Source organism: Pseudonaja textilis, chromosome 4 (assembly GCF_049901715.1).
Source record: "Pseudonaja textilis isolate UNSWEBS1 chromosome 4, rPseTex1.2, whole genome shotgun sequence".
NCBI lineage: Eukaryota > Metazoa > Chordata > Lepidosauria > Squamata > Elapidae > Pseudonaja > Pseudonaja textilis.
In genome coordinates, this window is record NC_141993.1 from 51,144,066 (window position 1) to 51,171,447 (window position 27,382).

Consider the following 27,382-nt stretch of genomic DNA (forward strand, 5'->3'; position numbering starts at 1 on the left):
GTCAATTGCTTACAAGATAATAGGCATAAGTAAAAACATAGTTATGAATACATGGATACATATAAGAAAAATAAAAGAAATAAAAGAAATAAAAGAAACAATAGGACAGGGACGGTGGGCACGTTGGTGTGCTTATGCATATATGTGCTTATGCACTACAGACCTCTTAGGAAAGGGGCGAGGTCAATAGTAGACAGTCTTAAGGTTAAAGTTTTGGGGGTTTGGGGAAGAAACCACAGAGTCAGGTCGAGTGTTCCAGACATTGACCACTCTGTTGCTGAAGTTGTATTTCCTGCAATCAAGTTTGGTGCGATTAACCTTGAGTTTGCATCTGTTGTTTGCTCTTGTGTTGTTATGGTTGAAGCTGAAGTATTCATTGACAGGTAGGACATTGCAATGTATGATTCTATATACTATACTTAGATCGGACCGAAGGCAGCGTAGTTCTAGGTTTTCTAGGTCTAGAATTTTGAGTCTGGTGGCATAATGTTATTTATAAGTTACTGTGCTACAACTGACCTGGAATTCTATATAGACAATGCAAACAACTGCAGTACATCAAATCCTCTCAGGCTTTTTGAAGAATATGTTGTGGGTGTCTTCATGGTATCTAGGAACACTCACAGAAGACTTCTATAAGAAGTTAAGCTTGTGAGGATACTCCTTAAATAGATCTGGTAGCCCACTTTCTCTTTTTCTTTTCTCACTCAGCTGATGAGGGACAGTTTGCAAGAAAACATTGCAGCTTCCGACAGCTGTATCTTTATTTTCTGACAGTTCTTATAGGGACAATCCAATGCCCATTAGATCATGCTGGCAGCTGATGTTTTGCACTGCTAGATTCCCATATGTAGCCTATATGGTATTCCTATATCTGTTAGCTGTTGTTTAGACTTCTTCTGAATGCTTGATTACTGCTGATCGGAATAGTGTTAATCATGTTTTCAAAAGGAGGCCAGCTTTCATCTGATATCAGCTGATAGTTTGATACTTCTAAACATGGGTTTAAAGTTATTTTGGAATAGCACTAAACCCATGTTAAGTTCTTTTTTTTTAACATGGTTTGGTATTATTATGGAGGAATACTGAATACTACTTGATAGTCTGATTACTATCTGTTATCAGTTGACAAATGGATTCCTTTTGAATATACCTATGCAAAACAAGAATTTACTTTGGCATATATCTAAAGCACAATTCTAGCCATCTGTTAAAACTCTATTTGCCCCTATCTCCATCATAGCCTATTTTAAGGAGAGTGATCAGCTATTGTTTTCCTAATAGATGAAGATGTTGAGCACAGCAGAAAGAAACAAAGCCAAAGGAAATAATACATTCCTGTCTTTAACATGCCCTGTAGATTGTAATTAAGGATCTCACTATTTGCCAGCATTGTAAATAAAGGAGTCTCTGTGGTGCAGTGGTTAAGAGTGCAGTACTGCAAGCTACTTCTGCAGCCAGCTGCCTACAATTTGGCAGTTCAAATCCCACCTGGCTCAAGGTTGACTCAGCCTTCCATCCTTCCGAGGTGGGTAAAATGGGGACCCAAATTGTTGGGGGCAATAGGCTGACTATGTAAACCACTTAGAGAGGGCTGTAAAGCACTATAAAGCAGTATGTAAGTCTAAGTGCTATTGCTATTGTGCCTATGCCAGGATAAAATGTTGTTAGTAGGAGGAGGAAGAGCTTTAAGTCAGCAGCATCAGAATCATTTCTTTACATGCTCACACCCTTTTTCAAAATAATATTTTATTCAAACATAATGTGTGTAATTTATATTAGTGCTAAGATATCTGGGCTGCAAAAAACTTAAGTCGGAGCAAAGAGGTACATAAACTCTTAACTTTTTGCTGCCCTCTAGTAAGTGACCTCTTTCTCATCTCTACTTCAACATTTTTTTAATTTGTTTATTTATTTATTTTTGTCAATTGCTTACAAGATAATAGGTATAAGTAAAAAACATAGTTATGAATACATGGATAAATATCAAGTTTGGTGCGATTAACCTTAAGTTTGCATCTGTTGTTTGCTCTTGTATTGTTATGGTTGAAGCTGAAGTATTCATTAACAGGTAGGACATTGCAATGTATGATTTTATATACTATACTTAGATTGGACCGAAGGCGGCATAGTTCTAGGTTTTCTAGGTCTAGAATTTTGAGTCTGGTGGCATAAGGTATTCTGTAATGAGTAGAGGAGTGGAGAACTCTTCTTGTGAAATATTTCTGGACTTTCTCAACTGTGTTAATATCAGATACGTAATGTGGGTTCTAGACTGATGAGCTGCATTCGAGTACTGGTCAAGCAAATATTTTGTATGTTCTAGTTATTAGTGTAATATTACCAGAGAAAAACATCTGTAACTCAATTCAATTGTTACGTCTTACCGATAAATCCAGCAGATGCATATTTGGAAGGGACTCACTCAGCTGCATGCAGTACAAGTGAGTTGTCATAATGAATAAGGGGTATTTGCAGCTTTTAAATCCCAATTATATGGAAATGATGGGTGTACCATATGTATAATACAAAAATGTGTTTGGAATTGCACTGAGCAAGCCCTACATGGAGTAGAAAGATCCAAAATGAAACTGTTCCTGCATTTTCAGAAACCTTGATAAATATGGCCAGAAAATATTAAGATCCAGCTTTACAAGTATACAGTGCCGGAAGCTTCATGAAGAAACAGTTGCCTTTATTACTAAGGAAGCCCTTCAGAGAAAGGATTCTCAAAGGAGCTGACCTTATTGGAATTAATCAGACTTTGAACTATTATAAATCTTTTTATTATCCTAATTGAGAAAGCAGATGAAACTATCTTTATACAGGTAGTCCTGGTTTAGTAACTGCCTCATTTAGTGACCATTTGTGGTTATTATGGCGATTAGAAAGTCACTTTGTAATCCATCATTGCATTTATAACTTTTGCAGCTTGGTAAAGCAAAGCAAAGCTGAAGTAAGATTGTAAGTACAGTTATAGTTTCACTTAGCAACTGCTTTTTCTAATGACCAAGTTGCCGGTCTCAATTGTGATTACCAATGAGGATGATCTGTATATGTTGCTATATTCTTTTATCTGGCAAATGGATTCCTATTTATTTTTATTGATCATTATTTTATTCTCACTGAACTCTAGTTGATTATCATATTATTAAATAATTTTTCATTATATTGCTCTTCTTGCTCTAAAATCTGGATGAGATAGAGCACAAAGCCATGCATAGGTAATTTTTGACTTAGAACAGTTCATTTAGTGACCATGTGAAGTTACCACAGTATTTTTCATGCTTATAGCTGTTGCAACATCCCATGGTCAAATATTCAAAATTCAGATGGTTGGCAACTGACTCATATCTGTATGATTGCAGTGTCCTAGGATCATGTGATCACCTGTTGCAAACTTCTGAAAAGCAAAATCAATGGGAAGCCAGATTCACTTCATGTTACTAACTTAGGAACTGCAGCGATTCATTTAACAACTGTGGTAAGAAAGGTTGTAAATGATTGTAGATGATACTAAGCTGTCAGGAATAGATAGCACCCAAGAAGATAGGCTCAAGATCCAGATGGATCTTGACCGACTAGAACACTGGGCTGTATCTAACAAAATGAAATTCAATGTAAAGAAAAGTAAAGTCCTACACTTAGGCAAGAAAAACCAAAAGTACACATATAGACTGGGTGAAACCAGGCTCAATAGCAGTAACTGTGAGAGGGATCTTGGAGTCTTAGTGGACAACCAGCTAAATATGAGCCAGCAGCGTGCAGCTGCCGCCCAAAAAGCTAATGCAATCCTAAGTTGTATTAACAGAGGGATACAATCAAGATCAAGGGAAGTACTAATACAACTCTATAAAGCCTTAGTAAGACCACACCTAGAGTACTGCATCCAGTTTTGGTCACCACATTATAAAAAAGATGTTGAGACTCTAGAAAAAGTACAGAAAAGAGCAACCAGGATGATTAGGGGTCTGGAGGCTAAAACATACAAGAAATGGTTGCAGGAACTGGGCTTGGCTAGTCTAGTAAAAAGAAGCACCAGGGGAGACATGATAGCAGTCTTCCAATATTTGAGGGGCTGGCACAGAGAGGAAGGGGTCAAGCTATTTTCTAAAGTGCCTATAGGGCAGACAAAGAATAATGGATGGAAACTGAACAAGGAGAGATTTAACCTGAAAATAAGGAGAAACTTTCTGACAGTGAGAACAATCAACTAATGGAACACCTTGCCTCAGAAATTGTGGGAGCACAATCACTTGAGACTTTCAAGAAGAGATTGGACTGCCATCTATCAGACATGGTGTAGGATCTCCCACTTGGGTGGGGGGTTGGACTAGATGACCTACAAGGTCTCTTCCAACTTTGATTATCTGTTATCTAAATCGAGCAAAACTCACTTAACACAGGTCTCACTTAGCATCAGAAATATTGGGCTCAATTGTGGTGTATGGCTACCTGTATTACTGTTACCAATTGTTTTGGGTTGTTCATACTGTTCTCCAGTTACACCATAAAAACCTGGATATACCTGTTATTTTCTGTAGACAGGAATCACTATGGAAGAAACAAAAAAGAGAGACTTTAGAATGAACTGGGTAATTATTTCTCCAGACGATCTGTGTAATATACTTTTTTTGATAATATCTCTAGCATCTCTTCAAATGTCAGTCATAGTTATCATCTTAGTCATTAGCTAAAACACCGAAAGACTTTGCACACAAAATGGGTAAATTTGCTTTGATGAAATACAATAGAAACTTTCTGAGAGAAAGTGTAATCTGATGGCAGAATTCTTGAACATATTAGATGTGTTTCATTTTGGGGGTATGTACAAAATAATAAGTTAAGAATTGCCCAGGTCCATACTGAAACTGTCAAAGTTTATACCAAGCAAATAAGAAAAATAAGAAAAAGATTAGCAAAGGTGTTGATTGTCTGTGGTTACAATGTAATCCACAATAATCAAGATTTCTGGCAATTTCCCTTTCCAAAATTCATTTGAGTCACTTGAATATGTAGTATCTTCCTAACACTACGTGTTTTTCTAAGATCTATGTTCTAGCCAAACTCTATTGTAATCAAGGTTGAACAAGCTATTATTATTTTATGTAATTATTTTTCAGATACTTTAGAGAACTCTTGCCTTTTCCCCAAGAAAACTATGGAACTCTCAGAAACAAATAATTCCAAAAGGTTTTTTTTTTTGATATAGTTGTAATGGTATGAAATGATAATGATAGTATTATATGGATATTTTGCTGACATGTAATATATGTTTTAATGTGGAATCCTGGGCCCTAGTAGTCATTGACAATGATCATTTTGTATCTTAGTATTACTAAGGATCTGCTGTCATGTTGAGGGAAGCAGAGAATGTGGCCACTCTGGAAATACAGTAATTGCAAAAGACATGCTGCCCTGAATTCTGAACAAGATATTAGCATTCATGGAGAGAGGTGATACTGCAGTCATAGCTGAAAGCTAGCCCAGATTCTGAAGCATGAATTTCACTATTTGTGAGAACCAGTAATGTCAGGCCTGAACTTTAAATGTTCACATTTTTTTAAAAGGACTGCTGAATGAAAAGATGTGGGGATTGTACTGAGGGAGATTGGGGAATGATAATGCACATCTAAAGAGGTTTTGAATAGAAAAGAATCACAAGCTCTTTTTAAGGGACATTGGAATGATTGATAAGGAAGTTGTAACTATAATACTGGGCAAAAATAATTGAACCTGTCAAATCTGCGTATTGAAAGTTCTAAATTCCATTCAAGAGATTGGTAAGAATGCTCAACTACTTTGATGGAAAATTGAAGAATATTTGCATGTAGGGGGCGTGCATAAGCATACCAACGTGCCTACCGTCCTTGTCCTATTGTTTCTTTTATTTTTCTTATATGTATCCATGTATTCATAACTATGTTTTACCTTATACCTATTATCTTGTAAGCAATTGAAAAACCAAATAAAATAAAATATTATTGGGCTGCGGTGGTGCACTGGTTAGAATGCAGTATTGCCAGTATTGCAGGCTAACTGCATTCCCACAGCCAGGAGTTCGATCCTGACTAGTTCAAGGTTGACTCAGTCTTTCATCCTTCTGAGGTCGGTAAAGTGAGGCCCCAAATTGTTGGGGACACTATGCTGACTTTGTAAACTGCTTAGAGAGGGCTGTAAAGCACTGTGAAGCAGTATATAAGTCTAAATGCTATATCCTTTAAGATACTTCTTTTTGCCACCTTGACTTTTATACATGGAATCTATAACACATGGTAATATGTTTTGCTGCCTGACAGAAGCATTTATCTTTTTGACCTGATGTTAACCTCAACTACATTTGTCTGAAGGAATTACATATTATTAAAAAATATAAATGAAAATATTAGAAGAGTTTTGTTGGTATAACATTGTCTTTTTTACTTGCTCTCCTTTTAACTTTGCCACCTCTGAATTTAGGAACTACTGACCACCAAGGTGCCCACTGACTATACTAGATCAGGCATAGTCAAATTAGATTAATTATCTGAAGTTTTTTAGTACCTGACTATTTTTCCCATTATAGTCGTACCTTGTTATTCAACTGCTTTGAAACTCATCAGATTTGGTACTCAGCACATTTTGATGGTTCAACATACTCCTCTGATGGCTGGACTGAACTTCCATTTATATATCTTATCCAATCTTATCGAGAATGTATGCTATTAATATTTTGAGTAATAATACCTTCAAATTAGTGCAGGTTTGATAAGGTAGTTTCCCCCATCCTCTTTGTGCAATGTTGTTGATAATGGGAAGGAATAGGGTGAAGAAATTGCTTTGTAACCTTCATAATCAAGATGATTTAAAAGGTGATGTTTGGTCTGGGTTTCACAAAATTGGATTCTTTGCCACATGCTTTTTGTGGATTTTATTGTACCCAGAGTAGTCTTAAAATATGACAATCAACTTATTTTTATTTTAAGTTTTGATTTACTATGCCTCTCCCTGATACAGTTTAAACTAATTGGGATTCATGCAAAACAGGCTACTGTAAATTTTTATTTCTTTTATTGTAAAAAAATGGGGGAAGGTTTTGATTGCATTGCTATATATACACATTTCTCCCCCCCCCCCCCGATTATTTCATACAGTGAGGATTGACAGCCCCTCTGCTTTTTGTTTAAAGATTTTTAATTTCTTCTAGCTCTGACATTCTAGATGTTGTGCCATGTTCAGGAATAAATGCATTAAAGGGTGGAGATGCTCAAGTGACAAATTACAGGTCAGGTGTTTCAATGGAGAAATGTCTCAATTTAAATTTGCTGACTAAACCTGCTCTGTTTATTGGGAAAGTAAGGTGTTTACTGCCACTTATGCTATGTGCGGCTCTGAAGGATGGTGGATTCATATGCCTTCCTGCTTCAATTGGTTTTTTCCCAGAAATACAAGCAACTGAACTTTAGGATTTGAGAAGATGGAAAATTATCATCCCCACCAGCTTGGTTGGGGAAATCAGAAGATGCTTACAAAGCTGGGATTGATTACCTGTTTTGACCCTATCAATGAATTTCAGAAAGGTTTTGAATTCAGGAAAAATGTTTTCAAGAGGATCCAGAGACTCTCCTTTTGTCAACGGGCACAGCTCCCTGGGGAAACCTTTGTGAGTTTTGCTTCTGCTTTGTGGGAGTTGGCACTACGCTGTGACTTTGGACCTTTGCAGGATGATTTTGTGCTTGACCAGCTAATAGAGAAGGCAAGAGATTGGAGAATTAGGGAGACTCTCTTTACCCAAATAAATTCAATGACTCTGTCCAGAGCCATAGAACTTGGCTCACAAATGGAAACAGCTTTCAAAGCAGCACCAACTAAACTATCATCATCAATAGATCAATGGAAACATCAGTTTATCAGCAGTAGAAACTGGAGAATGAAATACTTTCAACATTATGGAATGCTACAGCAAAGGACAGGAAAAGGAGTGCTGTCACAATGGCCACATGGAACTAAATGCTGTCTGGTCAAAAAGACTTTCCACAATTGCCACAGCATGATGCAGTTTAGGGCACCAAGCAAATGGGTATGTTTTTAACAGCACTGATGTTGCACATTAGCAAATGCTAATATTAATTATGTTGTATGGTATTTCATTTTTTAATATTTTTGATAAGTCAAATGAATGCTTATCAAACTTACGAATGGCTAAAAACTGGGTGGAGGCAGCTAATACAGAAGCAAAATTCAAAACAGGCATGAGAAATTAGAAGTCAGGTTTAAAACCATGTAGTATTTAAGAGAAAGGAATATATATTTTTATTTAAGAAGAGGTATTCGATTAAAAATATAAAGCAAATACACCTGTGTTGGAGGATACTTGCATTGGTACCAGTACTTGTGAAAAAGATTAGTATGAATGAACAGTGTGACATAGCTGGGAAAAAGGGAAATGCAATTTTTAGGCATTTGCCAATCCATGGAAAGAGTACAAGGAGTACTTGGTGAAGCTTCATTCTGACTAGTGTGCTTTCTGGTTGTTTTTCATTGCCCCAGAAAGAAGAATATGGATAATGTTGTTAAGCTGAATGGAAGAAAAGCTTCCTAAGAGAAATTTGATGATAGATCCCATTACAGAGAGGTTCCCTTTCCTAGACCTGTTGTGGGAGAATTGATAGAGCTGTCTGCCTGTGATGCTTTAATTTGAGAAGTAGACCCAATGGCTTAAATGACCTATTCTAACCTTCTAATTCCACAATGCAAGTAACATAAAAATGACAAATCAATATATTATATGTAAGGAGCTAACATATTGATTATCATTCTAGAATAGTTTAATAGCATAGCCTAAGTTTAAAACTTCAAATTAACTGCTTCTTCCATTCTTTTTAAAAGTAACCTGTTGTTTCTGGTTTCCAGAGCACCATCAACTTTTGATTGATAATGATGTATTCATTTATTTCTGTTTATTTGCTATGAACAATTGAGATGAGAATTTCAGCCAAATAATTTTTTTGATTTTAAAAACAGTTAGATAAATAAATAAATAGAAAAAAAATAGATAAGACAATAGCATACTTTTTAGAGAAATATGTAATATCGTCAGTCTTCCAAGACTAGGAAACCAAACTCAGAATTGGCAGTACTACTTTTTCTTACCATTATCTTGGTAGTAGCTCTTCCTCCTGTTCCTTAAGTTTTTTCTTTTTGGTCATTGCACTTATACATTCACTATAGAATTCATTTCTACAATTTTGAAGTGTTTTGTGTTATTTACTAAAACCATTATGCAGTTCAGTCAAAGACTCTGGATGGCCTAGAACTGCTTAAACTGAAGATTCACAAAAAAACAAGACATAATAAAAGCAGTAAACAAACAGGGCCAATATGATTAATATCATTGAAAATTGCAATTCTAACTAACCCCTAAATATTTGGTGTTGAAAATTTTTCTGAAGTATACCAGATCAGGAATGATCATAAGAAAGGATATATCTGTTTGCATCTTTCTGTGCTTTATTGTTAGGCAAATAGAAAGAGACAATGTACCTTGTATTTTGGCCAATGTTTGTCTTGTGGTTGTCATATGGAAATAGGATTGCAATGGTATAAATTTTCATTAGTACAATGGTATTATTAGGATGTATTAATTATTAAATCTTATGTTGCTATTCTAAAATCATTATTTCTTACAATTTATAGTGTTAAATATTTAAAAATTAGTTTGGCATTACTATAATTCATCCGTTTTTTCTGGAGAAATTTCAGTGTGAAGATACTTGGCATGGAGCCATGTATCCAATAAATGCTATGTGGTAGAACTGGTATTTTTGTTTGTTTGTTTGTTTTTTCCATACTACTTCCTGTCAAAGAACAGCTTGGTTTTTGATTGTGACAAAATGTCTTGCTGTGGAAGGTTTCCAAAGAATTTGTGGAGGCTGCATGACTGAATCAGACGCCTACTTCTTGCTTGCATTAAGATATATAACTTGCAAAGAAGTTAACTGCTGTGGAAGAACCTTACTACATCAATCACTTGGGAAGATGCTCTTGGTGCACCCAGTGAGGGTGTGTCAAGATTGTGCTGGTTCTCCTTGATTTTCAATTAAGTGTGAATGAATTTATGGAAAAGTCAAATTCATATTGCTGACACTATTTTAAGAAACAGATTGCTTAGAACACTATGAGTTTTTAGAAAGGTGGCAGGGTTGAAAATTAATAAAGAAAAAACAAAAGTGATAACAAAAAACTGTACAAATGAACAAAAGGAAGAACTAATAAAGAGATTAGGGATACAAGTGGTAAATAAAGTAAAATATTTGGGGATATGGCTGACAGCTAGATAAGATTTGGCCTGGAGAGGAAAGGAAATTGATTAGTAAAATATATAAATATCTTTTGGATTACAAATTAAAAGAAGAAGTAGTCAAGGAATGTATGATAATTTGGGCAAAAAATGTGGGCCACGGTATTGAATTAGACAAGTGGGAACACATTTGGGAAATAAATTACAAATTAATTATGTCAGCCTTGTACAAAGAATCTGTATAAAATGGTATATCGTTGGCACTTGCTACCCGTGAGACTGGCTAAGATGTTTCCGAACCTCCCCCCAAATTGTTGGGAGTGTAACTGCGTTCAGAGAACATATTTTCATCTGTGGTGGTCATGTCCACATGCCCAGAAGTTTTGGAGAAATATTAAAAATTGGATTCTAAATATAACTAAACAAGATGTAAAACTTGAACCCGAAACCTTTTTGCTGGGTATGATAGATTCAAAAATAGAAAAAAAAATATCAATATTTAATCTTGCACATTATAACGGCAGCCAGAATAAGCTATGCACAAAATTTGAAACTGTCTATTGTCCCTTCAGAGGAGATGGTCATTAAAAAATTCATGAGTGTGCAGAGATGGATAGCCTAACCAAATTACTAAAAAACAACAAAGATAGTGAATACTATAAAGTTTGGAATTGTTGGTATGAATGGTTAAAGAAAAAGCAACATTTGACAACTGAATAAGTTATGAAACTATGGAGGATGTGCGTTTAATCATAAAGTATTCTCTGAAATTAAAACATTAAAAGAACGAGGAAGGTATTGTAACAAGGTAGATCACGTCAATGTTATGGGGTAAAAGAAAAAAAGAAAAGAAAAGTGTAACCAATGCTCAATATCTGCTGCAAAATGTATATATGTATATATATTTATATGTTTGTTTGTTTAAAATGTTTTAAATATATGAAACTTAAATAAACTTTAATTTTAATTTTTTTTAAAAAAGAACACTATGAGTTTTGCTCCTGGCTGAAATGAATATTTTCTTGCAGCCTTAGTCTGTCAGAATTCCACAGGGCAATTCTCTTCACTGTGACCAAGTCACAAGTAGTTTAAGGGCAAAAAGTTTATGATGATTGTTTATTAAAGTTTATATCAAACAAGAATGAATAATACAGAAATCTAATAGAGAAGTACATTTAAAAAGGGGAAAATCCTTCTCACCCCTAGTATGTATGTACTTCAATCTCAGGTCCTCTATGTACTAGAGACCTGGGATTTTAGGGGTTCTCCACAATATTTTAGCTGTTCCTAATAATGTACTATTCTGGTCAGGGAGCACTGATGTTGTTCTTGGGATCTATTGGAGCCACTTTCCTAGCTTTGGAGTCACAGTCCTGGGTATTCCTACCACTATTAGAACCACTTTATTCCTACTATCATTGAGGCCACTATCATCTCTAGTTCCTATTTTAGGCCCTGTTACTTCACAGCTTTTCATGCTCTTCCTTCTTGATGTTGTTGTCACTTGGCATTGCTACATCTATTACCACCTTTCTTTCTGGTCCTCATCTGCAACCATTATGTCAGGTTGATTGGCTAGTACCTGCCTGTCTATCTGGATCTGAAAGTATCATAGGGTCTCAGTCCTGTTATTCTACACAACCTTGTGTAGAATCTCCCATCTGGATGTGGGAGGGTCTAGCTCATATACTGTGCAGATTTTCCTGCACACAATGTCAACTATTTAGGTTGTGCCATTCAGTGTATACCGTTTCTGTCTACATCTTACACCATAGCACTATGTGTTGGTTTGTCTCCTCTGCATAGTCTACATCTTAGTTCCTGTCTCATGTGGTAGACCTCTGCTTCTTTAGATCTGGTGCTTAGTGCCTGTTCTTATGGCGCTATGATCAGTGTCTCAATGCTGTCTTTTAAGCCAGGCTTTTCCAGCCACTGATAGGATTTTCAAATGTCTGCCATCTCAGCTATGTGTTGAATTTGGGTGGAAGCCTCTGTACATTGTGAGGAGCTTCTGATATTCACATTGGCAGCTTCTATGTCCTTTGGCCAGCTCACTTCATGGGCAGAGTATGTGATTACTGACAGTTTAAGAACATGTTGAGGCATGGATCTTGTTTTCCCATTGATTTGTCTCTTCAGGGCCTGTCTTATCCTTTGGTGGTATTTGGATGTTGTTTTCCTTGTCTCCTCACTATGTTCCTCTGTAACTATGGGATTCTAGGATATTTGTATCTGCTGTGTGTGTCTGCTGTATTGCCTACTGTTGTCTACCCCATCCATCATAACTATCTTCTCTCACTTGACTGTCATCTGGCTACACTTCTCCAGTCTGAATGACATCCTAAAGTCCTCACTGTAGATTTGTGTCAAGTAGATCAGCAAGTTGATGTCTCATTTACTCTTAGCATACACTTGGTGTCATCCATGTGGAAAAATTGGCTGAACGGCAAGTTCCACTCCTAAACTTGTACCCATACCTATCCTTGTGATTATCTGTCTGAGGGGATTCAAGCTATGCAGAGCATCAGCAGTAGCAGTGTGTTAACTTGGTATATGTTGCACTTGATGGCTATTTATGTGAGTTGTCTTGAGTTGACTTCCAGTATTGTCTTCTATAACCCCACCTTAACATTCTATAGACTTTGAGTAGTGCCTGGTAAGCACAAATCTATGCATGTAGCATTGAGTCATAGGCTTTCCTGTCATCAGTCCGGCTTTGCTCAGATTGGTTGGTCTAGACTTTGAGTCTTGAGCAACTGCTCTATCTGTGTGCAACTGGTGTTTTGTGGCTCTCGTGTATATTACCAATGCCTTTCTGAGCTGTGCTCATGTAGTGGCCCATATGTTCCTTTGGCTGGTTGCTATGATGCTTGTTATGACTTTCCATGTTTTGGGGAAGCAGGTTGTTGGCTGGTTGAATCCTTGTAGGGTTGTTGGCTGGTTGTTTCCTTGTAGGGGTGTTTCATGATCAGTACTATTCTTCCTTGTGTTAGCTAGTCTGGGTGGGAGCCTGAAGCTGGTTCCTCTTAGCTGCTAGGCATTCTTTAGCCTGTAGGTGTGGATCATGTCTGGGCCAGATGCTCTTCATGTTATTAAACTGCTGCTGGATGCCTGCTACTGTGATGGTGATTGCTTCATGTTCTAGGATATTTCAGTGGTCTCTTCTCTGCTACTTTGCAGCATGTTATGTGGACTGTTTCTTCCATATGTTCTTCCAATACTTCTCACTTTCTTCTGTTGCTGAGCTTTGTTGTTGCTTTGTTATAGCTTTTCAGTTGGATGGCCCTTTGGAGAACAAGCATCTATCCTTTTGCCTTTGCTTCTCTAATGTATCTCCTTAGCTTGGTAGCTAGTGCTATGAGTCTTTGTTTAGCAGTCTTTAAAGCAGGGGTGTCAAATTCGATTTCATTAAGGGCTGCATCAGGGTTGTGTTTGTCTTTGGGGGCTGGGTGTGTGTGGCGAAGGGTAGGCCTGGCCAGCTCAACATCATTCATATTGTGGGCATCTGTGGCAATCTGGGCGGGGCTGGGAGATCCTCCTGCAGCCCTCTGCCAGTGAAAATGAAACTTGGGAGGGCCACATATGGCAGAGGACTGCAGGAGGCGAAAATGGAATTGCGGGGCCAATATGGCAGAGGACTGCAGGAGGCCATCCCAGCCAAAAACAGCTTGGGGTACATGCCCGGCCCTCCCAAGCTCCATTTTCATTGGCAGAGGCACCATGGGCCTGTCCTTTGCTGTTTCTAGGGTGGCCCCATGGGCCAGATCTAAACACCCCATGGCATGTGGGTCTTGACCCCTGCTCTAGAGGTTTAGATAGAGTTAGGCTATTATATTTCTTTCAGTAGTTGAGTCTTATCTTTAATCTTCACACCTCCTGTAATTCTGTCATCTGATTAAACCCTGTCTGAGTTATCTTGATCTCAGCTTCCAGGAAGGCGGAGGCAGTATAATGTAGCTACAATTAAACCATAATTTTAAGCATAATTTGTTGTTTAAAAATTGAGTCATAATGATGAAATAAAAGAAAGTTATATAAATTCAGTGTGAATATATTTTGCTTGATTCTAGTATTGGAAAAGACATATCCTTGACAGAAGACAGAGTATATTTTTCTAGAAAACGACCCAAACATACCAATTACTAATGACCACTATTGTAGTTTTGGCCATTTCTATTAATTTAGTTGTCATGAATTATTATGTAGTTAAAAGACTTCCAATGAAATATCAAACAAATTAAATATATTTCTAATATTAAATAAAGTATCAAGCACTTATACACAATTAAAAACTCCATATATAAAATGTAGTTTTACATTTTTTGACAAATACTTAATGCAAAAGCTAACGAATGTACACATATTTAGAATTGTCCAGTAGAGGGAGCCACTAAACCTTACAGATCCATATTTTGGGGAAATGAACTGTTATTTAGTTGGAACAGGTGATATTTAATACTAAATATGATTTAGTATACACTGACTATCAGTACAGTTTGAATACCAACCGAGTGGGGTGGGACAGATTTCCCTTTCACGTAACTAAGAATTTCTATCATTAAAAAAAACTGTAACAAAGATAATTGCTTAAAATAAAAGTAAAGGGTTGAATTATCTTCAAATATGAAAAAATATTTTTACCAAAGCACACAGAGCACTCTACTTATAAATTGTATAGGTTATAAAACATTGTAATGACCATTAAAAATCCACTAGGTAATAAAGCAGATTTTAAAATTATTTGGAAGATGTGGTTTAGCTCTTGCACAATATGGTACAATGTCCACAAAATTGCTACCTATGGCATTGTACAATGTGCTCTTATGGGCAATTACAGCATTGTTTCTCAATCTTAGCAACTTAAAGATATTTAAATGTCAATTCAAATTTTTGCATTTGATGTATCTAATTCTCTCTTCTCTTTCAATTCCGGGGAGAGCAATGGGAACCATACCTGTTATAAATTAATCTTCTTAGTTCAAGACTCTATTGCTGATTAATTTCTCATCTTTTTACAGGCCTCAGAGCCAGCTGACAACTGCACAAGTGAAGGAGAGATCGAAGAAGACCAGAATTCTTCAATCCCAGATACACTAGAGTTGGAGATGTGTGGATCAGGCCAAGAAACAGATGAAGATTATTTTGAAACTCAGTCACATCAAAGTGAATCACTGTCAGATATCAAGACAGAGCCTTATGAAAGTGTGTCAGACTCAGAGTCCATTGCTAGTGATGTCACTAGAGAACCCAATCTTTCTTCAGAAATAGAAGAATCGTGGTATAAGCATTCCAAAACAAAAGGAGATAGGTCTCCTCCCAAGTGTTTCACAAAAGAGTTTGGATTTATTCAGAAGGAAAGTGTGGAATTCCCTTCAGTCTTACATGTAGCAACAAGCAAATGTCCGTTGGAGTTACTAGCACCAGAATCCAAAACTGAAGACAGCAAAGGAAAGGAGCAGGTATTATCTTACAGTATTACCTCCACAGGGTCAAAGGCTAATAAAAATGATTTTGTGTTACAGACTGAAGCTTTGTTAAAAGTGGGGGCAAAATCTGCAAACAGAGATACCCATTCAGAAGATCAAATTAAAGGTGCCAGTAGCAAAGAGAGAATGAGCCCAGAAGCAGTAAAGTTGGTTAATCTCAGAACAAACTCTGAAAGCTCTTTGAATTTTTCTGAAACTTGCTGTTCCTGCATAGAAACAGTTTCCACAAACAGTTTGCCTAATATTCATTTAGAAACAAATGGAAGTTGGAAAAGATGTAATGAATCTTCCAAAATGAGGTATAAAAAAGATTGTACATTTAATACCGAGTATAGTCAGAAGGATATTTTTGACAGTCAAAAAACTGTAGAAACAAATTTGTATGGCAGAAAGCAGAAACTCACAGGTTTTAAATCTACGTTTTTGGTGCCTTCCACAAAGCCAGAAAATTTAGCAATGAAATCATGGCACAGTTCTCCTGGAAATATAAATGGTCAAGATATCAGAGAACATATCAATGGTTGCCTTTGTCTGGCAGATAAATTAAGCCAATCATGCTCCACGTTGCCCCTAAAAGAATCAGATCGTGTTCATATTAAGGAAAACATAGACTGTTCAAAAACATCCTTAAAAATGGGAAAAGACACAAATATTAAAGAGTTATTTCTTACTCCACACTTGATTTCAAATAAAAACGTACAGAAGCAAACAGAAAACTTCCATGGGACCAACAAATACCAGCTCTGTGGCCTTACAACAAGAGGAACAGATATACCTGAATGTCAGTCTTTGGTATTGTCCCAGCTGCCAAATTCCTCAGAAAACAATTCTAAAAATAAGAATTTTTCAAGTACAGGATGTATATCAACACATGTAAATGCCAATGTAGTATTAAAAAAACATCTGAAATCAAAGGATCAGATAGAAATGAAAGGATTGTCTCCAAATCACATTAGTTCTGAATCTCACATCTGTGATGTTCACGTCTCAGAAAGATACATGGATAAATGCAATATGGCAAATAAATATGATAATACTTGTGTTGTTCATGCTTCCATTATTAATGCAGATGTGAATAAGGAAAGCAAATGTATCAAAGCTCAAAACCATGAGGTGTTTCTCAGAGCATCTGAAGTGAAAAGCAAATATGGGCCAAATGTAGGCTGTGAGATTCTGACATCAAATGGAAAAGATTCTAGACAACAGGAATCCAGTACATCCAATATATTAAGATATCCTTTGAATCATCTCAGTGATATAGAAAAGAAGGCTTGCAACTGTAATAATAATGAAAATGTTGATGCTTTTGAAGTAGCACTAATACCACATTATATATGCCAGAAGGAAAAATCAGCTAACATTTCTGAGTTAAAAGCTTTATTGATGGAAAGCCCTGGTCAAGAACTATTGCAGACAAAGGTTGAAGTTGAGAACTCTTTGGCTAAATTTAGTGAAACACTAGAGCATGAGAATTCAAACTCTCATCTCATCACCGTCACGGATGCTACGAAATCAGAAGAATCTCCACACAGAAAGTCCAATTGTACAAATGACATGTTTTCTGTGCAGATGTTGTCATACAATAAAGAAGAATTCCTAGTTAAGATGGCTCCTGAGGAAAGTTCAAGAAACAGACATTGTGAAGCAGACTCACTATCTTCGCCAATCTCTGCAAAATCTACGGAAACTGGTTTGATGAACAATACGTCCACAACTCATTTACTTTTAGAAAGTACTGTGCAAACTTGGAAAGAAGAGGAGTGCATAGATATTTTGTCCTTGGCCCTGCCTGCAGCAAATAGAGGTATGTCACTAAGAAAACCATGTCAGTTAAATGGTGATTCTGTTTTAGAGACAGTACAAATAACAAACCATGAATCTCAAACTCATGGCTATACAGCAATGGATGAATCTATTACTACAAATGCAGAACAGGATGCTTGTGTAAATATTGCAAGAACACAGGAAATAAATAGTATAAACATATTGTGCCAAGACATTGTTGTTGATGATGATGAGACTCATCTTCAAGGAAATAAAATCAGTGCTAAGCAAATTATTGGGGAGAAAGACTCCAAAATCTGTGATATATTACATGAGGAAATTGCCCTTTCTCACAAATCAGAATCAGATAAAGTTTTTTCAACAGAAAATTCAAAGTGCATTAGTAAAAACTGTGACATGAATGTTAATCCAGATATCTGTGACACTTCAGTGAAAACTGACACCCAAGATAATAGCATCAGTGGCCTAGATAATATCAGCATGGGAAGTACAAATAATGAAGACATGGAGAATAATATAATTAACTTTTTTGGTAGTAACAATAGTTTCTATAAGGCAGTGCAGAGAATCAACAAAGTGGGTGCCATAGAAAAGTCTGCTAAGTATTCTAAATTTTTAGCTTTTCCCAAGATGACATCCTTTAGGAAATCTAAGCTAACATCTCCTGACAATCAAGATAACATGAAAACTAAGGAAGTAACATTTGATAGTGATAAAGCAGATGAAGTAGAAGATAATTGGAAAGACCTCAAGTCATCCTGTCCTACTTTGCAAAACAAGGATCAATGCCTTGCAGAATATTCAGATGACGACGATTTATTCTATGAAAGACCTGCTGGGCTTTTCAGTAGAATTAGTTTGAGAAAAGCTTCTAGCTCTGGTCGGGCACTCTTAGAAAATGCAGGTACATATTCTTCTTCTCCCATGTTAGCCAAAGTAAAATATGGGGAAGGAACAACTTTAGGATTTATGGAGAACAACAATAATGAATTTACTGAGGAGCCTGAAGTCCAGAAATCCTCTCCAGAGAATGATTTTAAATGTAACAAAAGCATAGATAGCAAAAAATTCCGAAGCCGACTGGCCTTGGCCCATAGATCCTTTTCAAGTTTTTTTGAATCTAAAATTCTGGAAAAGGAAAATGCTCAACAGAGTCCAAAAATTTCATTAAAAAATGAAAAAGAAAAAGTGAAAGTACACCAATCTTGGAAAGCTTTTCTAAAAAATAAGGAGGCAGACAGCCTGAAGCAAAATCCCTGTTCAAATAGGATCTCTGGAAACTTTAGTAGAAAAACACTGAAGGAAAAAAAGGAGTATCAAAATGGACAAGAATTTTTTAAATACAGTATTTCGAATGGCTCATCTACAGGAGGTGGGCATTCCTATTCCTTTGGGCCTGCTGACTTTCTACCTATAGACACCAGAAGGAAGAAGAGAGAGTCATCCTATAGCCCAGATTGTAGTGAAAAAGAGAAAATGATGGGGAATGATGGGAATACTCCGTATGAAGAATTCTGGCTGAAATCTCCAATTACTCCAATTGATCTACAGTCATCATTTCCCCATTTCACTCCTTCTTGCCCCCAGTTGTCAATGTATGAACGTAAAGACATGCCATGCAGGCCTATGAGTCCCAAGCCACAGAGTCCTCGAACTGCTCATCAGCGCATGGGCTTCCATTATCCTGGTAAATTAAGTTCAACTTCATTGATATCTCTTGGAAATATCTCTGTTATTGATGGTGGTTTGGAAGCACCTGAGAGGCCAAAGACATTGAAACCCAGATCTAGTTTCTTGCAGTCCATGCACTCGTTGGATAATGACTATTTGAGAGAAGACAGTGGGATAAGCAGCCAGTCACAGATCAGCTTAAACACTACTACTTCAATGAGTGATATAATCAGAGATGAGGTGAGTTGCTCTGCAGGAGATTATGTGTATTTGCACTGAGTGCATGGAGAAGGATTTTTTTTAAAAAAAATTGTTATGTATCTCATGTGGAATTCTGGGTTAATTTGGATGTCACACTCAGCGTTATAAATTTCATGTTTTGAAGTAACCTTAGAAACTTGCTCACAAAGACATATGGCATCAAACTATTAATTTGTGTAAATTCTTCAGAGAATTTGGAAATAAGATGAGACAATAATTTAATATTCTGGTTATAAGACTGTTCAGAAAAAAAATATTTAGAGCTAACTAGTTCATTTTCATGTTTCATAATTTTGTGAGGATATGGTATTGTAGTCATAGATTTGCTTTCAGAAGTGACCTTTGAAAACGATGCTGAACGAATGCTTCTTTTCATTTCTAGGCAAATGCAGGTTTTTCTTTTTAAATACTTGGGTTAAAATTCAATGATGATAATTTTCTCTGTTACTGTCTTTTAATGAGGGGTTAGGTTTTTTTTTTAACTTTCAGTAAAGACGTACTACATAAGGCCACATCTGTGCAATTATGCCGCAACCATGCATTCAGATCTGGAGGCGCTTTGCAGTATCTAGAGAAGGTTCCTATTACCTGCCTTGCTATAGAGAAGACAAAGGGATGGTCAAACATTAAACTACTTCATTAGTTCTTGAGAGGCAGAAAGGTATGCTGGAATAAATGGTTCTGTCCTGATGGCTGAGCCCTATCCGGCCAATGTAATGAGAGTGGTGCCCAGTACAGTTCTTTCTGTTTAAATGTAGGTAGAAGTTAAGAAAGCACTTGGTGGCTTTCTCTGAATTTACAGCCCCTTCTACCAAGCAGGAAAGTAGCTTCCAATCATTTTTCCTGATATGTGCTTCAGCAGGCCTCACTGAGGGTAAGAAAGTTTTTGGTGTGTTTAGCCAGCTGTCCAGGTGCCTGCCTAACAGGTTATGGTGTATCAATTAGGCTACAAGCACAAGGGAGACTGTAGGTTGAAATAGGAGTGAATAGGAGCCAATTCTTTATTAGCAGAAGCAATGAGAACAACGATGACTGAGCCAGCAACATACAGTTGGCTCTCTTTTCCAGTTAAAATTGACCTTCTGTGTAGCACAGGAATAGCATCTGTCAGAAATGATAATCCAGTATTTAAACACAAGTTTATTCTTCAAAAATAGTGCTAATTCCATAGTTATAAGGACTCAGTATAAGGCACTGAAAATTGCTGCCCAGGCATTTGGCAGGCAGATGCTGCTGCAGAAGCCAGATGCCAGGTCTTTTGGCAATGAAAGCTCCAATGGCCTCTGGAAAGCAATGCCCAGTGACCAGAGAAGAGACAATCTTGTCTATAGCAGTTTTAAGTGGCCAAGTGGATTTCTATATAGTGCAGACTTGTGTATATAAATGGTTATATACTAATAATAATTACATAGAAGTTTGCTGAACTCCTTTTTGTAGAACTTAAATCTAATTTCTGGCTGAAATAATAGAAGGGAAAAAGGGACATAGTTCTTAGGAGAAAGCAGTATTCTAAAATTAGGGAAGCATCTAAGTGTACCAAGCAAGTTTAGATAAATGGACAAAGATTGTTACAGCTAAATATAACTTTACTGTGCCCTCTGGAGGCAAGGTTTTATACTGCAAGGTGTTCCTTATTATAGGCCCAATAGTTATCATTCATAGAGAATTCAAAGGATGCTTAAGACAATAGCTAATTGAACTTTGCTGATTGTATATTCTTAGCAGCAGCTTCAGTTTTAATGAACTCTTGGTCAAAAGTCTTCTGATGCCTGTCCTTCCAGATTGGTTGGCTTACTTGATTAACAGTTAAAATAGCTGTTTAGAATTTTCTATGTAATTCTATGAGTAATGCACATGGGAGGGGCATTTGAATTGGGACTGCACCATAAACAGAACACGGCAAGTGAGCCCTGCCATGTGCTGCCCTGGAGCAACTGTTCAAGGGTTATTTACACTATGTTGAAATATTTTTCCTCTATGCTTATATGAGCATGTATCTAGGCTTTACATGAAGTACAGGTGAGTGCAAATCCAGGTTTCATTTAGATTGCAGCATCCACACTGAATCAAGATTTTATTTATAAGATGTTATAAATGATGTTACTTTAAAAAGGGACAGATGTAATAAGATTTTTCAGATTTATAATGACTGCTTGCAGTGAGCTGCCCAAAATGGTCAACAAAGAAACATGTTTTAAAGATATTTTCACCTATTATTTGTAAAATAGGAACATTCCCAACAAAGTGAAATTTCAGCAGAAGACAGGGCAGGTGAAAAGCATGGTCTACCTTACCGAAAAAAGTCTATTCAGATGCCAGGGTCTTTGGATTCAAATGTAGAGGACAAGGCCTGGATCCTTCCCTTCTATATCCAGGAGGGAAAGATAAAAAAGTACGTCCAGCAGAAGAGACACAAATCTCTGTACAAATGCTTCAGTTTTGATGATACATGGATGGAGAGAAATCGAAAAAGGACCTTTGTGAAAGAGGCCCAGTCAGGCAGAGAAAACGAGCCAAGTAACTTCCCAGAAGATCAACTCACTGTAAGGAACTAAAGATAATTTGTCTGTTCTCTCTGTTTGCATCTCATTCTTCCCTCTTAATGATTTTGTTAACTAGTTCTCCTGCTTCCTTTGTTTCTAACACAATATGGCAATTTCGTATTCACTTTTGTGAGACTAACCATAAAAGGAAAGGGTTTATCCTGACAGTTAGGTCGTCTTTATTGCCTCTCTTGTCTCATAAAGGATGCATAGTATCATAGGTACATACTTATGATGAGTGGATTGAAAAGTATTTCTGTTTGAGAATATAAATTATACTTTTGAATTCAAATGACATAAATACAATTTTATTAAAAGCAGTATTAAATATTAAACAACTGTATGGAGAACATCGAGGACCACACAGTATTAATTCATTCTTCCCCATTACTCATTATCACAAAAGTGTAATTTTAAGAGCCTTTTCCTTTTAAAGTTCTTCATAATGACTTATCTAGCATTTCTGATATCTACAAAGCTCTTTTCCCTCAGAGAATACTCTCTGTTCTCCTTTAACATTCTCATTTGCTCTCTTTTATTGAGATTGTTTGGATTGAAGACAAGACTTTTTTAAAAAGTAATCTTTTTGGAGTTCAAACTAGCAGCTTTGTAAACGTGTTACTATTTTTTTTTCTGTAGGCTAAAATGAAATCAGTTACTTCTCCAGTGGCCACTGATGCTCTTCCTCTAAAGTTGCACCTCTATTCCCAGAGCACACCTACAGGACTAGACTGCATGGGCTTGAGGCAAAGCATCTCCTTTCCTGGTATGACCACCTTTATTATTTGATATCTAATAATTTACACTATAATTTGGTTGGTTTTGAATTGGTTTAGTTATATCATTTGCATCGATTAGCTTTGATGGAAACAGTTATTCAGCAACACTATCCTTATTTTCTTCAGTGCCTCTTTTGTATATATTTGTGTGCATTGATCTACCTGAGCAGAGATCTTATAGTGGCATAATCAACTTGTTTATTTTAAGAGAGACTGCTAGTATTAAGCTCATTAGCATTGGCACAAAATAAAGGACTAGAGATGGCAATTGCTAAAGTGATGACTGTTTATATAGAATTTGACAGAATCCCTTCTGGAAGGCTATATATTTGAAAGAAGGGTATAGTATTGGCTTGAAAGGAATCATGCAGAGTTTGCTTTGTTGCTCCATTTCTTTTCAAGGGGTTTTGACAACTGTTTTTTAATGTCTTCCACTTCACATATGTAAGTGTAATCCTATTGCCTTATAAGTTAAAAATAATGTTTGCAAAATGACTCCTTTTAATTTAAATGTAGTTATGATTTTTGTACTCTGAGACATCAGTGCTTACTGAAAATGCAGGAAAATCTTCAGTAGAGGATAATAATAAGCAGGTTTAAATGAAAGCTTAGAAATCCACTTTTTAATTCCCCAATACAGAGATGGATCACAAAGATGTCCAAGATGTTCAAAGCACTACTTGGACATCTATTGTAAAGTATAACTGCTGGTTATATTGTCAGATTGCTTCATCAGTGACATTGCTGATGGACTATTTCTAACTTGCTTGCTTTTTAAATAGGATTGTATTTATTTACAAAGTTATTAGAAACATGTAGGTAATTAATGTGACTGATGAAGTTACCTTTCTTTTTATTGTTTTTTCCAGATGCTTTAATTACAATTCTCTCAATGTTCTGTTAACATTAGTTGAGGTTGATTATAGTTTAAACAAAAACAATAGAAAAATGTTTAATAGGACAAAAAGATTGGCCAACGAGAGATGCCCCAAGTTTAACAAAGCTTTAGATATTTTTCCTGGAAAGGAAATCACATAGTGTTTATGGAAGAAAGGTATATATCAAACTGTATGATAGCTGTTATTTTTATGAATGGCTTCCAAAACTTGTTTTGCATGGCAGCAAAGTTTTTTTGAAACCATTATGCCATTTCACTGCCTAGAACTCAACTTTTAATTTGAAAAAAAAGATAGGCATAATAATAGTAATAATAACAATAACCATTGCTAAAACTTGTATGCTGCCCAACTCTTAATAACTCTGAATGGCTCACAACAAAGAAATTGTAATAGAAAATAGATAATACAATAGAAAATCAAAAAATAAAGGTAAAAGTTGGCAAGTATGATAAAGTGAGGATCTTATTTTCCCTGGAGCTGTTAGTAGTGCTGTTAATGCACAATAATAGGTTAGATCTGTATCACTCTCTGTTTAGGAACTTGTCCTGAGGCACATCTCTAATTACTTAAAGTTGCTAAGTTTGAAAATCTTTAATTTAACAGACAAAGGCTTGGCCTGTAAACACATGGAAAAATTGGGCAGTTACAACCAATGGAACCCCATCAAGGTTAGGCATCCATGTGAAGGCCATTTTTGGAATTCTCCATCTTACCAGTATAAAATCTAAAATATCATTAGAAAAGATCAGGCTTGTAAGGTCCATGAACGAAGGATGAGATGTAATGCCAGTAAGAATGAATTCTCTGCTTTCAAATGTCATTTCATTTATGCAGGATCCAAGTATTTAGATCTTTCCAAACTGTCAGAATAATGTACAGTAGGCCCTTTTTATTTGGGGTGTTTCAGAAGCTTTTCATTAGAGAGATGGATACATCATATTTCATCATCATTAAACTGCAGTATTTTGTCACAGACAGTTTTATTTTATTGATTTCTTAATTAGCAAATGAACTGCAATAACTACTGGAAATGAGAAGTAATCATGAATTTTAATTAAATATTGCTTGTGTGATTTCACTAGGGAGGATTACAGAATTGTCTTCTCCCCCCTCATTTGTCTGTCCCATTTAACTGAACTATTTTTTAGAAGCTAAATGGTGTAGCATTCAAGCATTGTATCTTTTCATATAATCCTTAAAAAAGAAGAAAGTCCTACAAATACATTTTCCTTTACCTGCAGCAATGCAATGATGTAGTCCTTTTCTGTTGTTAAAAAAAGGTTTGTATATGTGCTCTTCATGGATGATTTTCTCATCCGCATGTTCTCCAAGAATTATCCTGTAGGGTTTTAAAGATCAGGTTTGGAACCAAGTGCCACTTCCAAATATGTTTTTTTTTTTTGGTCTATGTGAGTAATTTTGGAAAAAGAGAAGAAAAATGCCATTCCTCTTTTCCCTTTTTTCTGAAACTTTCCTATCTCATGCAAGAATTGGGATTTTCATTTTTCATAATTTCAAAGCATGTAACCTTCTAATTTCATCCATACCAGTACTTATTTTAAATAACCAGAAACTTGGGTTACCTATGACATCTAATGTCTTATCTCAGATTTGGATTCTTATAATGTTGCCCTTTCAGCAACTTAAAACTTACAACAACTAAAAAACTATTTACAAATTTACAATATTTTATTTAATTTATAAATTGATACTTTCCATATACATTTTTTTTTTAGAAAACAGACTTTTAAAAACTGTTACTGAAAGATGTTGAATCTGGGGGTCCTTTTTATCAATAAGGCATGAAGCTACTCAGTCTGAAGAGGTCAAGAAAATTCCAGTGTGTGTAATAAATTAGTTTCACTCCAATTGCCTACATTACAATCCTTTGAAAAATGTTGAAGGAGATAGAGTGAATATTTGTCAGTACACTGTAATAGAATATTATGCGACCAAGTCATGGAAGAGTGCACTAATGACTTTGAAGCTCTACAAATCAAACTTCACCTCTGGGAAACTGAAATAGCTTCTTAGTGAAGGAAGCTCAGTTCACAAGTGGTAGATTTTCAAATTTGCTTGCTTGCTGATATAATACAGTACACCTATGGTCGTTTGCAAGCCAAGAGAAAGCTCTTATATGATTAGGTCAGCAATGTAGTTCACAAAATGAAATAACTTGTTTTACGATCTGTCCTGCGTAACCCTTCATATGTGAAATGAAAAACATGAGAATATAGAATGCCATGATAAAAATGGCTGCACTGTATGTGAATTCTTTTACTACATGATCTTCTGCAGCCCCAAATAACAATAATATACTAAATTCATATGCCACCTTACTCTCAATAAGAGGTGGGATTGAGCCGGTTTGGCTGAATAACTTTGGGCCCAGTTTGGCAAACCAGCTGATTCCACCACTGCTGGCTCCCCCCCTCCCCCCTCCCCTCCCCTCCCCAGCACTCCTCACCTTGGCGGGCCTCTTCTGAGGCCATTTTGGCATCTCGACGCTCCTCTAATTGCCCCCTGCCCCACTCAAAGCAAGCAACGTCCATGCAGGCAAAAACCCAAGGCAGCTCTGACAAGGCACTTGGAGAGAGGAGCAGGATCTACTAAACAGGCAGCCAAGCTAAGTGCCTGAAGGCCCCCATCTCGTCACCAAAAGTCCAGGTGGGTGGCAGGCTACGGGCTTTTCAGGGGGCCAGTCTAGTGCCTGGAGCTGGCTCTACCCTAAGGAGGCCGGGGGCATTGTTGGGGCTCCTGCAAAGCAGTCACAGTCCCCGTATGGTAACATGATCCATGAGCTGTGCTGGCATTGCATGGCTACCCAGGAGGCTCCTCATGGGCAGCGGCCTGCAGGTGGGTTCCCCTTGCCCCTCCCCTCCCCTCCACTCCCAGGCCCAGCCAGCCACTCTTCACCTGGCCTGAGAAGGTAAGGTCATTGGTGGGGGTGGAGACTAGTTACTCTGGGCCCACCATGCTTCACCAAAGGGCCACCTGGAGGGGAACACAGTGAGGCTTGGCTGTCTTTTGGGCCTGGGTGGACGCAGAGCCCTTGCCAATCACCAGCCTTTCCTACTGGCCTCTTTGGCATTTCTACCCCTCTAAACCCTAGGTTTCTTCAGCTGTCAGGGGGGAAATGGACGGGAGCCTGAGGAGGAAGATGTATTCCCCCTGACAGCCAGACAAACCTAAGCAAAAAGCCAACCCTCACCGGCACCCAGCAAACCTGTGGCGTCACCTTGCTCTCATGTGATGTATCATGATGTTCTTCCCCTTTGCAGAGCTGGGATGGGTGTGTCCTGCATATGACACACAGTTTAACACCCCTGACAGGTGATTGATCAAATTGTTCAAAAAACACTAAATATTTGTAGATAGGGCATTGGAAGGAAGTTATTTCTGTACCATCCTATAGACAGCTGGACATTGAACTGATTTCCTCATAGGTGTCATCCACATTTAAATTCATCAATGGTTGACCATAGATGAACTTCAAATAAATTGTAAGGGTTTAGGAAATGAAAATAATAGCAATAGCAATAGCACTTAGACTTACATACTACTTTATAGTATTTTACAGCCCTCTCAAAGCGGTTTACAGTCAGCATATTGCCCCCAACAATTCTGGGTCCTCATTTTACCCACCTTGGAAGGATGGACAGCTCAGTCAACCTTGAGC

General features: G+C 36.9%; 1 protein-coding gene across 3 annotated transcripts in view; it reads left to right on the forward strand.

Annotated features, from left to right (window-relative positions):
* Window positions 1–27,382, forward strand: part of ARHGEF4 (Rho guanine nucleotide exchange factor 4) — a 151,923-nt gene that overhangs the window by 39,181 nt on the left and 85,360 nt on the right. For all 3 annotated transcript variants that reach the window (XM_087932988.1, XM_026701274.2, XM_087932989.1), the window contains exons 3-5: window positions 15,298–19,461; window positions 21,711–22,025; window positions 22,665–22,791. In XM_087932988.1, the coding sequence (XP_087789114.1) occupies window positions 15,298–19,461; window positions 21,711–22,025; window positions 22,665–22,791 (4,606 nt within the window). The remainder of the gene's footprint in view (window positions 1–15,297; window positions 19,462–21,710; window positions 22,026–22,664; window positions 22,792–27,382) is intronic.